This window comes from Haliotis cracherodii, unplaced genomic scaffold (assembly GCF_022045235.1).
Source record: "Haliotis cracherodii isolate W230 unplaced genomic scaffold, xgHalCrac1.p SCAF_17, whole genome shotgun sequence".
Classification (NCBI taxonomy): Eukaryota; Metazoa; Mollusca; class Gastropoda; order Lepetellida; family Haliotidae; genus Haliotis; species Haliotis cracherodii.
This window is the reverse complement of record NW_027266272.1, coordinates 90,183-104,535: the sequence shown is the minus strand read 5'-3', so window position 1 is coordinate 104,535 and position 14,353 is coordinate 90,183. Positions and strand designations below refer to the sequence as shown.

General features: G+C 40.4%; 1 protein-coding gene across 2 annotated transcripts in view; it reads left to right on the top strand.

Moving 5' to 3' along the window:
- LOC139464805 (polypeptide N-acetylgalactosaminyltransferase 13-like) overlaps positions 1–14,353 on the top strand; it is a 101,179-nt gene that overhangs the window by 33,194 nt on the left and 53,632 nt on the right. For both annotated transcript variants that reach the window (XM_071246313.1, XM_071246314.1), the window contains 2 exons: positions 11,473–11,644; positions 12,473–12,645. In XM_071246313.1, coding sequence (XP_071102414.1) covers positions 11,473–11,644; positions 12,473–12,645 — 345 coding nt within the window. The remainder of the gene's footprint in view (positions 1–11,472; positions 11,645–12,472; positions 12,646–14,353) is intronic.

Genomic DNA, 14,353 nt, shown 5'->3' with positions numbered 1-14,353 from the left:
TGTATCTAGTTCTGTGTTGTGTCTAGTCCTGTTTTGTGTCAAGTTCTGTGTTGTATCTAGTCCTGTGCTGTATCTAGTTCTGTGCTGTGTCTAGTTCTGTGCTGTATCTAGTCCTGTGTTGTGTCTAGTTCTGTGTTGTGTCTAGTTCTGTGTTGTGTCTAGTTCTGTGTTGGGTCTAGTCCTGTGTTGTGTCTAGTTCTGGGTTCTCATCTATATTGTTCTGAACACTTTCTGCAACAAACTGTAATGTGTGGCGGCACGTGGTCCTGTGCACAGCGCACAGGTCACAAATCAGGTGAAGTTAAGCAGTGTTGGTCGTGGTGTCTCCTTGGGCAAGTGACTGTTCGAAATCTGCCTCTGTTCAGATAACAGTGCATGGGTACCTTGTAGGATGAGAAGGATTATTATTATTATTATTTACAGATTAAAATAAAAAATGCAGCAAAGAGGGTTTGGGTGATCCTGGCACAGTCAGGCTGGTAAGGCTCATCATCAGCTCAGGGGCCTTGCCCCCTCTACACGCAGCCCAGACAGCAAATGGGTCTTCTCCCAGGAAGCGCTGCCTAGTCAAACCCACCCAGAACTTTTCGGAGAATGGGAAGACTCCCCAACACTGCAGCCTTCTGCATTACCCAGATTGTCAGAAGGGCTGTATTCCTGGTAGCAAACCCGGGTACTCTCCCAATGTCAGTCAACAGACTGGGAGGTACCAAACCTAAGGCACCGAGAACAATGGGGAGTCGGACAACTTGGTACTTGGGATGCAAGCATGACATTTCAAAAGCGATTTGCCATGTTTTTCCTCAATCTTGTCAATCACATTACTGTCAAAAATTGATTTCATTGGATTTATCAAGATCAGGTTTGTTGGCCTGGATACGTGTAAGGCTGTAAATGGGCCTATTTCAAAGAATTTTGTATTGATCATTTTCCATGACGCCCTCTTCATATTTCGGGTCGTACCATGGATGGACCTCTGTGTCAATACCACATGGCGAAGACGGTAATAAAATGATCGAGCTACACCATCATGGCGCTTAAGATACTGTGTTTGTGCCAAAGCTGGGCATCCACTGACAATGTGTTGGACAGTCTCATTAAATTCATTATATAATCTACATTTCATATTTACATTTTGATGCAAAATCACACATTGACGGTTTCGATTGGGAAGTGACTGGTCCTGAGCAGCAAACAGAAAGCCTTCTGTTTCACTTTTCAGGCCAGCCGACTTCATGCAAGCGAAGGACTCTGCAGGATTGCTGATCTTCTCAACACACTGCACATAAACTCGATGCAGTGGTCGTTCAGATAGCCTCTCCTTGAGTCTTGGCCGACTTGATATGGCACTTCGCTTGGTTGACACTCATTTCTGTACTGTCCAGCAGTACAGAACCATCAACAAAATCAACACTGACATTGAGATTATGTCCCACATCCTTGGCACGTTAAGTAAACTGTGAAATGCCTTGTTTTCATCTTGAGTCTTGACATGCTTCACACAAATAAATGTGTGCAAAAGTGCACAAAACAATTCTATCATGAAGAGCCCCAACGTTAATCAAACCACATCCTCCCATTGTTGTTGTTGTTATTATTATTATTATTATTATTATTATTATTATTATTGCATGCTGTAACATCCTGGACTGAGACAGTGAAACTATGTGGCATGTGCTGGGTGACAAGTGCCATGGGTGTAGCAGACAGTTTTTTGACAACTTTGTGTTCCACTGGCAGGGTTTATGTCTTCCAGGGTCTAGGTCTCCGTTTAATTGACGGTGTAGTAAATAATGTATGTAAAGGATGTGTTTGACATGAAGTCCAGAAATGACACGCATAACATGGGGGAAATATGTGTGCATGTTGGGTGAGTACTGGGAGATAAGCCTTTTCTTCTGCACCACAATATCAGGCTGTGATGGGCATAGGTGTATAGCTATAATTCTGAATTATGATCCCTTGTGGTGTAAGGTGTTACAGTCAGCAGAGGCAACTTAGTTCTCCTTAGAGAGTTGAGTCCCTTTGTCGAGCAAGGATCCAATGACTGTGGGATGAATCATACTTGTTCTACTGTGGACACATCTAGGATTCCAAACTGGCACTTAATTGGGATTTTTTAAAGTTCTTATTGTCTTAATGACGGATAAATTTTCACATTGCATACAATAATGTAAAAACTAAGCATCTTTTTTCAGGCCCTGTGGTCAGTGAAATACAAGTCACTGCTAAACAGCTAGAACATTATGTATACTTACTTACAAAGCTGTAACATTATGTATACATACTAACAGAGCCGTAACATTATGTATACTTACTTACAGCTGTAACATTATGTATACTTACTTACAAAGCTGTAACATTATGTATACTTACTTACAGCTGTAACATTATGTATACTTACTTACAAAGCTGTAACATTATGTATACTTACTTACAAAGCTGTAACATTATGTATACATACTAACAGAGCCGTAACATTATGTATACTTACTTACAGCTGTAACATTATGTATACTTACTTACAAAGCTGTAACATTATGTATACTTACTTACAAAGCTGTAACATTATGTATACATACTAACAGAGCCGTAACATTATGTATACTTACTTACCATGCTTACAAAGCCATAGCCTTACGTATACTTACTTACAAAGCCGTAACATTATATATACCTACTTACAAAGCCATAACACTGTATATACTTTCTTACAAAGTTGTAACACTACATATACTTACTTACAAAGCTGTAACATTATGTATACTTACTTACAAAGCCGTAACATTATATATACCTACTTACAAAGCTGTAACATTATGTATACTTACTTACAAAGCTGTAACATTATGTATACTTACTTACAAAGCTGTAACATTATGTATACTTACTTACAAAGCTGTAACATTATGTATACTTACTTACAAAGCCGTAACATTATATATACCTACTTACAAAGCTGTAACATTATGTATACTTACTTACAAAGCTGTAACATTATGTATACTTACTTACAAAGCTGTAACATTATGTATACTTACTTACAAAGCCGTAACATTATATATACCTACTTACAAAGCTGTAACATTATGTATACTTACTTACAAAGCCGTAACATTATATATACCTACTTACAAAGCTGTAACATTATGTATACTTACTTACAAAGCCGTAACATTATGTATACTTACTTACAAAGCCGTAACATTATGTATACTTACTTACAAAGCTGTAACATTATGTATACTTACTTACAAAGCTGTAACATTATGTATACTTACTTACAAAGCTGTAACATTATGTATACTTACTTACAAAGCTGTAACATTATGTATACTTACTTACAAAGCTGTAACATTATATATACCTACTTACAGCTGTAACATTATGTATACTTACTTACAAAGCTGTAACATTATGTATACTTACTTACAAAGCTGTAACATTATGTATACTTACTTACAAAGCTGTAACATTATGTATACTTACTTACAAAGCTGTAACATTATATATACCTACTTACAAAGCTGTAACATTATGTATACTTACTTACAAAGCTGTAACATTATGTATACTTACTTACAAAGCTGTAACATTATGTATACTTACTTACAAAGCCGTAACATTATATATACTTACTTACAAAGCTGTAACATTATGTATACTTACTTACAAAGCTGTAACATTATGTATACTTACTTACAAAGCTGTAACATTATGTATACATACTAACAGAGCCGTAACATTATGTATACTTACTTACCATGCTTACAAAGCCATAGCCTTACGTATACTTACTTACAAAGCCGTAACATTATATATACCTACTTACAAAGCCATAACACTACATATACTTTCTTACAAAGTTGTAACATTATGTATACTTACTTACAAAGCGGGTAACATTATATATACATGTACTTACTTACAAAGCCGGGGGGCGGTCGGGTAGCCTAGTGGTTAAAACGTTCGCTCGTCACGCCGAAGACCCGGGTTCGATTCCCGACATGGGTACAATGTGTGAAGCCCATTTCTGGTGTCCCCCGCCATGATATTGCTGGAATATTGCTAAAAGCGGCGTAAAACCATACTCACTCACTCACTCACTTACAAAGCCGTAACATTACATACACTTACTTACAAAGCCGTAACATTATATATACTTACTTACAAAGCCATAACCATGATAACATTATATATACTTACTTACAAAGTCGTAACATTACGTACACTTACTTACAAAGCCGTAACAATATATATACTTACTTACAAAGCCATAACATTATATATACTTACTTACAAAGCCATAACCATGATAACATTATATATACTTACTTACAAAGCCATAACATTATGTATGCTTACTTTCAAAGCCGTAACATTATATATACTTACTTACAAAGCCATAACATTATGTATGCTTACTTACAAAGCCGTAACATTATAAAGCCATAACATTATATATACTTACTTACAAAGCCATAACATTATGTATACTTACTTTCAAAGCTGTAACATTATAAAGCCATAACATTATATATACTTACTTACAAAGCCATAACATTATATATACTTACTTACAAAGCCATAACATTATATATACTTACTTACAAAGCCGTAACATTATGTATACTTACTTACAAAGCAATAACATAATATATACTTACTTACAAAGCCATAACATTATGTATACTTACTTACAAAGCCATAACATTATGTATACTTACTTACAAAGCCATAACATTATATATACTTACTTACAAAGCCATAACATTATGTATACTTACTTTCAAAGCCGTAACATTATAAAGCCATAACATTATATATACTTACTTACAAAGCCATAACATTATATATACTTACTTACAAAGCCATAACATTATATATATACTTACTTACAAAGCCGTAACATTATGTATACTTACTTACAAAGCCATAACATTATGTATACTTACTTTCAAAGCCGTAACATTATAAAGCCATAACATTATATATACTTACTTACAAAGCCATAACATTATATATACTTACTTACAAAGCCATAACATTATGTATACTTACTTACAAAGCCATAACATTATATATACTTACTTACAAAGCCATAACATTATATATACTTACTTACAAAGCCATAACATTATATATACTTACTTACAAAGCCGTAACATTTTAAAGCCATAACATTTCTGCTGAGGGACTGAGGTCATAATAAGCTTGATTGTGTATATCAATTATGCTGAGTCAAGTGCAAAAGAATAGTTTGGGTTTTTAAGACCATTCCCAATTAAAATTTGTCAAAAGTCTGATCAAGACCCTGTGATTCGTGGCGGGAAATTCATAAACAATCAGATATTGCTCAGGAAACGTCCCGATTCTCCCGTTCTCAATCCGAATCTGATCTGATTTGTATCTGCCGCATTGTAAAAAACGACCGAATCTGTCCCGACGGCGTCCCGATTCTCCTAATCGCGATCTGACAGAGATCAGACAGTGACCGGACAGTGAACCGACAAAGACGGTAAGATCTCGACACAACAAGAAACAGTAATGAACAATTCATGTCCGTTCATCACGTACAGCGTGCCGATCCACAGGACACAGTCCAGACAACACAGGACATTGTTACGATTTTGATCCGATTCAGCAGAATCTGTCGCGACTTATTCATGATTGTAATCCGACTAGACAAAATCAGCTGAGTTTCCTAAATCTTATGGAAACACCATACTTTCGGGAGTGCTTGGCCGACCTCTCTGGATCTTTCCCGATCGGTAAGACTCATTTAAGCCACACACAATAGTGATATAGCCATCAGTGGGACATAGCCACACACAATAGTGATATAGCCATCACTGGGACATAGCCACACACAATAGTGATATAGCCATCACTGGGACATAGCCACACACAATAGTGATAAAGCCACACACAATAGTGATATAGCCGTCACTGGGACATAGCCACACACAATAGTGATATAGCCATCACTGGGACATAGCCACACACAATAGTGATATAGCCATCACTGGGACATAGCCACACACAATAGTGATATAGCCGTCACTGGGACATAGCCACACACAATAGTGATATAGCCATCACTGGGACATAGCCACACACAATAGTGATATAGCCGTCACTGGGACATAGCCACACACAATAGTGATATAGCCATCACTGGGACATAGCCACACACAATAGTGATATAGCCATCAGTGGGACATAGCCACACACAATAGTGATATAGCCATCAGTGGGACATAGCCACACACAATAGTGATATAGCCATCACTGGGACATAGCCATACACAATAGTGATATAGCCACACACAATAGTGATAAAGACACACACAATAGTGATATAGCCATCACTGGGATATAGCCACACACAATAGTGTTATAGCCATCACTGGGACATAGCCACACACAATAGTGATATAGCCATCACTGGGACATAGCCACACACAATAGTGATATAGCCATCAGTGGGACATAGCCACACACAATAGTGATATAGCCGTCACTGGGACATAGCCACACACAATAGTGATAAAGCCACACACAATAGTGATATAGCCATCACTGGGACATAGCCACACACAATAGTGATATAGCCGTCACTGGGACATAGCCACACACAATAGTGATATAGCCGTCACTGGGACATAGCCACACACAATAGTGATATAGCCATCACTGGGACATAGCCACACACAATAGTGATATAGCCGTCACTGGGACATAGCCACACACAATAGTGATATAGCCATCACTGGGATATAGCCACACACAATAGTGATATAGCCATCACTGGGACATAGCCACACACAATAGTGATATAGCCATCACTGGGACATAGCCACACACAATAGTGATATAGCCATCAGTGGGACATAGCCACACACAATAGTGATATAGCCGTCACTGGGACATAGCCACACACAATAGTGATATAGCCATCAGTGGGATATAGCCACACACAATAGTGATATAGCCATCAGTGGGACATAGCCACACACAATAGTGATATAGCCATCACTGGGACATAGCCACACACAATAGTGATATAGCAATCAGTGGGACAAAGCCGCACACAATAGTGATATAGCCATCACTGGGACATAGCCACACACAATAGTGATACAGCCATCACTGGGACATAGCCACACACAATAGTGATATAGCCATCACTGGGACATAGCCACACACAATAGTGATATAGCCACACACAATAGTGATAAAGCCACACACAATAGTGATATAGCCACACACAATAGTGATAAAGCCATCAGTGGGACATAGCCACACACAATAGTGATATAGCCATCACTGGGACATAGCCACACACAATAGTGATAAAGCCACACACAATAGTGATATAGCCATCAGTGGGACATAGCCACACACAATAGTGATATAGCCATCACTGGGACATAGCCACACACAATAGTGATATAGCCATCACTGGGACATAGCCACACACAATAGTGATATAGCCATCACTGGGACATAGCCACACACAATAGTGATATAGCCATCACTGTGATATAGCCACACACAATAGCGATATAGCCATCAGTGGGATATAGGGATATAGCCATCACTGGGATATAGGGATATAGCCACACACAATAGTGATATAGCCATCACTGGGACATAGCCGCACACAATAGTGATATAGCCATCACTGGGATATAACCACACACAATAGTGCTATAGCCATCAGTGGGATATAGGGATATAGCCACACACAATAGTGATACAGCGATCCTCGCTATTGTGCTCTTTGATAAAGCACTACCTCGGTTAACACATGGCTCCCAAAATTTATGTACACTTTTAATAGTGAGAGTTTTACACAGACATGATTGTATTGTTGTTCGTTGTTCATTTGCACATAACGCTTCTCATTGCATAATCAACCGTTTGTCGCTGAATGGAGTTCTAATAATCTGTTTGAAAACATCCGCGGCAAGTCCCGGAAATACGATTGTTCTACTAGTTAACTTTTCACACTATACATCCTTTGATCTTAGAAGCGCATGCATGCAATAAAAGAGAACCACAAGCGAAGTTTATATTCTTAATTCGTGGTCAATCCAATTTGAGGCGACACTGTCAACTCACATGTTGCTGTCACAACACGGCGGTCATTCCTTTTGATTCGGATCAAGTAACCGTATCAAACCAATTAATCTGGCTTGAATGTGTATCTATGTTTGTATGAATGTGTATGAATGCGCATAGCGCTGGTCAAAACTCTCATTTTCCGTATTTTAAGCAACATGACCAATCAATGCCACTGAAACACTCTGTACTTATGTAATGAATTGTGATTGGCTCTTCACTCATAGAGTCTATTACTACCATTATCGATCGATATTTTCATGTAAGTAGACTACATTCACATTGAATGTGACAGTTAAGGCTTGTAAATAATAACAAACGGCGAAAACATAATGGATATATATTTTTACACTATGAACGGTAAACAACTTGTATCATTGCAATGTGCGAGACAAGGCGAAGATCGTGAGATTGGCCGAACGCGCTCCCCCGCCTCGGCCTTGGTTAAACGGCTCATCGTCTATAGCGAGGGATCACTGGGATATAGCCACACACAATAGTGATATAGCCATCACTGGGATATAGCCACACACAATAGTGATATAGCCATCACTGGGACATAGCCACACACAATAGTGATATAGCCATCACTGGGACATAGCTGCACACAATAGTGATATAGCCATCACTGGGACAGTGAGTGGTTGCACATCATGATCCGCACCCACACCTCATCAATCAACAGACAATACCTCCATCACACACACACATCCTTAAACGTCATCTTGGACAGCGACCAGCTGACATACTGGGATCACAGACATTGAGACTTTTTTTGTGTGTGGCAATGTTGTTAATATCCTCATCCGACAAGTTGTCATGGTGTGAAGTGTGTGGAGAAATTTAGTTTCCTGCCGTGACCGCCATGCTGGAAGACAACCTTGTGTGGGAGATGACTAATTGGTCTGAATCATGTGCTAGCAGGGAGCGATGGGTGATTGACTTGCCTGAGTCCTGCCGCAGGGCCATGTCACATTGCCGACAGGGCTACCGTATTTCCTTTGAGTTCAGTGGGCACTCTTCTTGCTAAAAACACAGCTGTGTAGAGGGGTTGCGCATTATTCACGCCATAATCAGTACAGTGGGCACTCTTCTTGCTAAAAACACAGCTGTGTAGAGGGGGGTGCGCATTATTCACGCCATAATCAGTACAGTGGGCACTCTTCTTGCTAAAAACACAGCTGTGTAGAGGGGGTGCGCATTATTCACGCCGTAATCAGTACAGTGGGCACTCTTCTTGCTAAAAACACAGCTGTGTAGAGGGGGGTGCGCATTATTCATGCCATAATCAGTACAGTGGGCACTCTTCTTGCTAAAAACAGAGCTGTGTAGAGGGGTGTGCGCATTATTCACGCCATAATCAGTACAGTGGGCACTCTTCTTGCTAAAAACACAGCTGTGTAGAGGGGGGTGCGCATTATTCATGCCATAATCAGTACAGTGGGCACTCTTCTTGCTAAAAACACAGCTGTGTAGAGGGGGGTGCGCATTATTCACGCCATTATCAGTACAGTGGGCACTCTTCTTTCTAAAAACACAGCTGTGTAGAGGGGGGTGCGCATTATTCACGCCATAATCAGTACAGTGGGCACTCTTCTTGCTAAAAACTCAGCTGTGTAGAGGGGGGTGCGCATTATTCACGCCATAATCAGTACAGTGGGCACTCTTCTTGCTAAAAACAGCTGTGTAGAGGGGGTGCGCATTATTCACGCCATAATCAGTACAGTGGGCACTCTTCTTGCTAAAAACTCAGCTGTGTAGAGGGGTGTGCGCATTATTCACGCCATAATCAGTACAGTGGGCACTCTTCTTGCTAAAAACTCAGCTGTGTAGAGGGGTGTGCGCATTATTCACGCCATAATCAGTACAGTGGGCACTTTTCTTGCTAAAAACACAGCTGTGTAGAGGGGGGTGCTCATTATTCACACCATAATCAATACAGTGGGCACTCTTCTTTCTAAAAACTCAGCTGTGTAGAGGGGGGTGCGCATTATTCACACCATAATCAGTACAGTGGGCACTCTTCTTGCTAAAAACACAGCTGTGTAGAGGGGGGTGCGCATTATTCATGCCATAATCAGTACAGTGGGCACTCTTCTTGCTAAAAACATAGCTGTGTAGAGGGGTGTGCGCATTATTCACGCCATAATCAGTACAGTGGGCACTCTTCTTGCTAAAAACACAGCTGTGTAAAGGGGTGTGTGCATTATTCACGCCATAATCAGTACAGTGGGCACTCTTCTTGCTAAAAACACAGCTGTGTAGAGGGGGTGCGCATTATTCATGCCATAATCAGTACAGTGGGCACTCTTCTTGCAAAGAACACAGCTGTGTAGAGGGGGGTGCGCATTGTTCACACCATAATCAGTTTTGATGGTTCTTTGTATCTTGACTTACGTTTGTAATATATATTTATTTGTTTCAAAATTACATTCCATATTGTTCCATATTTTTACATGAATTTCAAAGAAACCATGTGTGAAGTTATCAGTCGATCACACCAGTCACCGTTACTTACAGCAATCACGTTCACATCACCACTATTGATGCTTGAAACAAACTTTAGTTGACAGAGAATGGATACATTTATCATAAATGCCATACTTTGACTTGTTAAAAGTCATATTTGTTGTGGATTCAGTGATAGAAACTAACAGTTTTTGTCCACTAGTCCTTATAATCTTAATCTCTGCATATTAAACAATGCCTAGCAGAACAGGAAATACAATTTAAATGGTAAACCATCAGGCCCAGAGATGTATTATCTCTGATTTCAAGTTTGTATTGACCAATTTTGTTATTACCTGTTTGTTAACCTGAATTAGCTGAAGGTATATGAGAGAATATATATTCTTTACATAATGCTTGAAAAATTCACATTATACTCAAGAAATGCAGTAATTTAGGAATCAACTACCCAAACACAACCGAAACAGTTTCCAGCCACAGAAACAACAACCAAAACACAAGTAGTAGCATAAAACCCTGCTCGCTCACTCACTCACTCACTCACTCACTCACTCACTCACTCACTCACTCATGTGTTGAAGGGTTGAAGGGTTGAAGGACACCAAGGGCCTAATAGTTTCCCTGCTTCTGGTCAATTACCGGTAAACGGGAACACTGCAATGGTTGTCAGTATGATCTTATAAGGGTAATGCTAGTTTTTAGGGCATTTTCATTTGCAGAAGCTCGAGGTCTTCTATTAACTGCCTGAAGAAGCAGGGCTTCTGCAAATGATAATGCCCTGAAAAATAGCGTTACCGTTATTATAGCTAAAATGGGGAGAAATGGGGGTAATGATAATCCTCTCCATCTTTGCTATAACGTTGCTTGTTGATGCAGGTCTGCTGCCCAACCGGTCTCCGACCGGCCCTGGTGAGATGGGGAAGGCAGTTGTTGTCCCAAAGACTCTGGAGGCCGAAGCCAAGGACAAGTTCAAGATCAACCAGTTTAACCTTGTGGCCAGTGACATGATGTCCCTCAACCGATCATTACCAGACTACAGAATGGATGCGTAAGTCGTGTCTGGTCAGGGCAGGTTGACTTGGTTTGACATGGAATATTTATGTGTGTGGTTCAGTCTAGGAGGACTTGGTTTGACATGGAATATTTGTGTGTGTGGTTCAGTCTAGGAGGGCTTGGTTTGACATGGAATATTTGTGTGTATGGTTCAGTCTAGGAGGACTTGGTTTGACATGGAATATTTGTGTGTATGGTTCAGTCTAGGAGGGCTTGGTTTGACATGGAATATTTGTGTGTATGGTTCAGTCTAGGAGGGCTTGGTTTGACATGGAATATTTATGTGTGTGGTTCAGTCTAGGAGGGTTTGGTTTGACATGGAATTTTTATGTGTGTGGTTCAGTCTAGGAAGACTTGGTTTGACATGGAATATTTGTGTGTATGGTTCAGTCTAGGAGGGCTTGGTTTGACATGGAATATTTGTGTGTATGGTTCAGTCTAGGAGGGCTTGGTTTGACATGGAATATTTGTGTGGATGGTTTAGTCTGGGAGGGCTTGGTTTTGACAGGGAGAATTTATGTTTGAAATGTAGCCTAAGTGGGCCTCATTGGGGAACTGTTTAGGTTTGATATATATTGTTGGATCATAGGTTCTCGGACATCCTACATTTTCATGATTACTCGCGCTACAAATGGGGCGTAGCATCACACAGACTTTGTAAATATTTAGATGATGGCTTGTTTTTAAGAGAAAGATATCTTATATAAGTGAATGATAGGTTTTACAGCTGTTCATGTGATTAGAGAGAAAACTATGACTGTTTCTTAAGCGTCTGAAACCCATAACAGGGGGATATATAGTATTGAAATGGCTTGTGTCTTAGATGTAAGAAGAAGCAGTACCCACCCCTGGAAGATCTACCCACCACCAGCGTGGTCATCGTCTTCCACAACGAGGCCTGGTCAACCCTTCTCCGGACGGTCCACAGCATCATCAACCGGTCGCCAAGGCAACTGCTCCAGGAGATCATCTTGGTGGATGATGCCAGCGAGAAAGGTAGTCATACATCTTCACGCTCTCCTATCTGTTTGAATGAAAAGAAGCATTATTAGAATTAATGTAAGCAATATCGTGTGTATAGGTACCAAGTGCAAAGGATAGTTTCAAATGCGATATAAATGCAGTAACTATCGTCGTAACAATGGTTCTCATTTGAATCACCACATAGCCGCTATTGTAACCGACAGCATCGTCAACTGAACACACTCGGTTATATCAGTTAAATTGCGCAATTTGCTGAACTACAACAACATTTACTGTTGCCACAGCATGCGAAACATGCCTGACAGTAGAGAAGAGAAACGGGGAAGTGTTTTAATCAACATTTGTTTCCAGAGAATGTAAATCTTTTGAAGAAGTTAATGCGCATTGAACGTCAATTATATTCCCCTTTGATACAGATTGTTCATTTTCAGCAAAAATGTATTCTGTATGCATTATCGATGTATTTTGATGGGAGTCGACTGAAAAGCTCATCAGTCATTGAGCTAGATGAATTACTTCACCCATAAGTTCATTCAGTGTTACATCTTAGAGCTAGATATAGTATTTGCCCAATAATTGTTGATATAACAGGCAGGGCTCGAAAAATTTGTTCATCCCTACTTGTCCTGCAGGGCAAGTACTTTTTATTTTGTACTCGTCCTGCCAAATTTTCACTTGCCCTATTGCTCAATGCTGAACAGACAATATCATGTATCATGTACCATATAACCACTGAAAACAAAGTAAATAAATTGAACCATCTGTTAAAATACTGACAAACCTACTGTTTTCCAAATCCTGAGCACTCGCCAGCTATGATGTGGTAGATCTCTTCACAAATGTACCCAGAGACGAAGCCCTATCCATCCTCAGAAGAAGAATTGAAGCAGTATACCCGGACCTTGACACCCATCTCTCTATAGACAGCATCATCAAACTTATAACCTCTTGTATTATCTCCACCTACTTCACCTGGCAAGACAAGATCTACCAACAGACACATGGACTTCCCATGGGATCCCCGCTGTCCCCCATCATCACAGAAATCTACATGACGGACCTAGAAGAAACCGCCCTCCATACATCACCTATCACCCCCCTCTGCTGGTTTAGGAAAGTCGACGACACTTTTGTTATTATCCAACCTGACCATGACCCCAAGACCCTCCTCAACCACCTGAATGCCCAACACCCCAGGATGCAGTTCACTATGGAAGAAGAAGCTGAGAGACAACTACCATTCCTAGATGTAAGAGTACAGAAAGATCCCGATAACAAACTACAAACCAGTGTCTACCGTAAACCCACCCATACAGTATCTGCACAATTCTTCTAACCACCCACCACAAATCAAGAGAGTAATCATCGCCACCTTAGCCCGACGTGCTGTCAACATCTGTTCCACGCCACAACAGCTAAAAACTGAACTCAACCAGCGTTCTTTGAAGCCACTATCTACACTTGCCTCTTCTGCCAGAGCCATTGACCAGGATCTCGCAGAAACCAATCCTAACAGGGTCGACCACCCTTTCGTCGATTGTGGGTGCCGACGACGTGGAGGAGCTTTTATTATGCCCAGTTAGGGCCCTGAAGGTTTTCCTGCGACGGTCTAAAGACTGCCGTAAGTCTAGGAAACGCCTTTTCCTACCGGTCTCCCCTTCGTCGCTGTCGGAGGTCAGCCGGAATACTATCTCCCTGTGGCTCCGGGCGGTCATCCTCC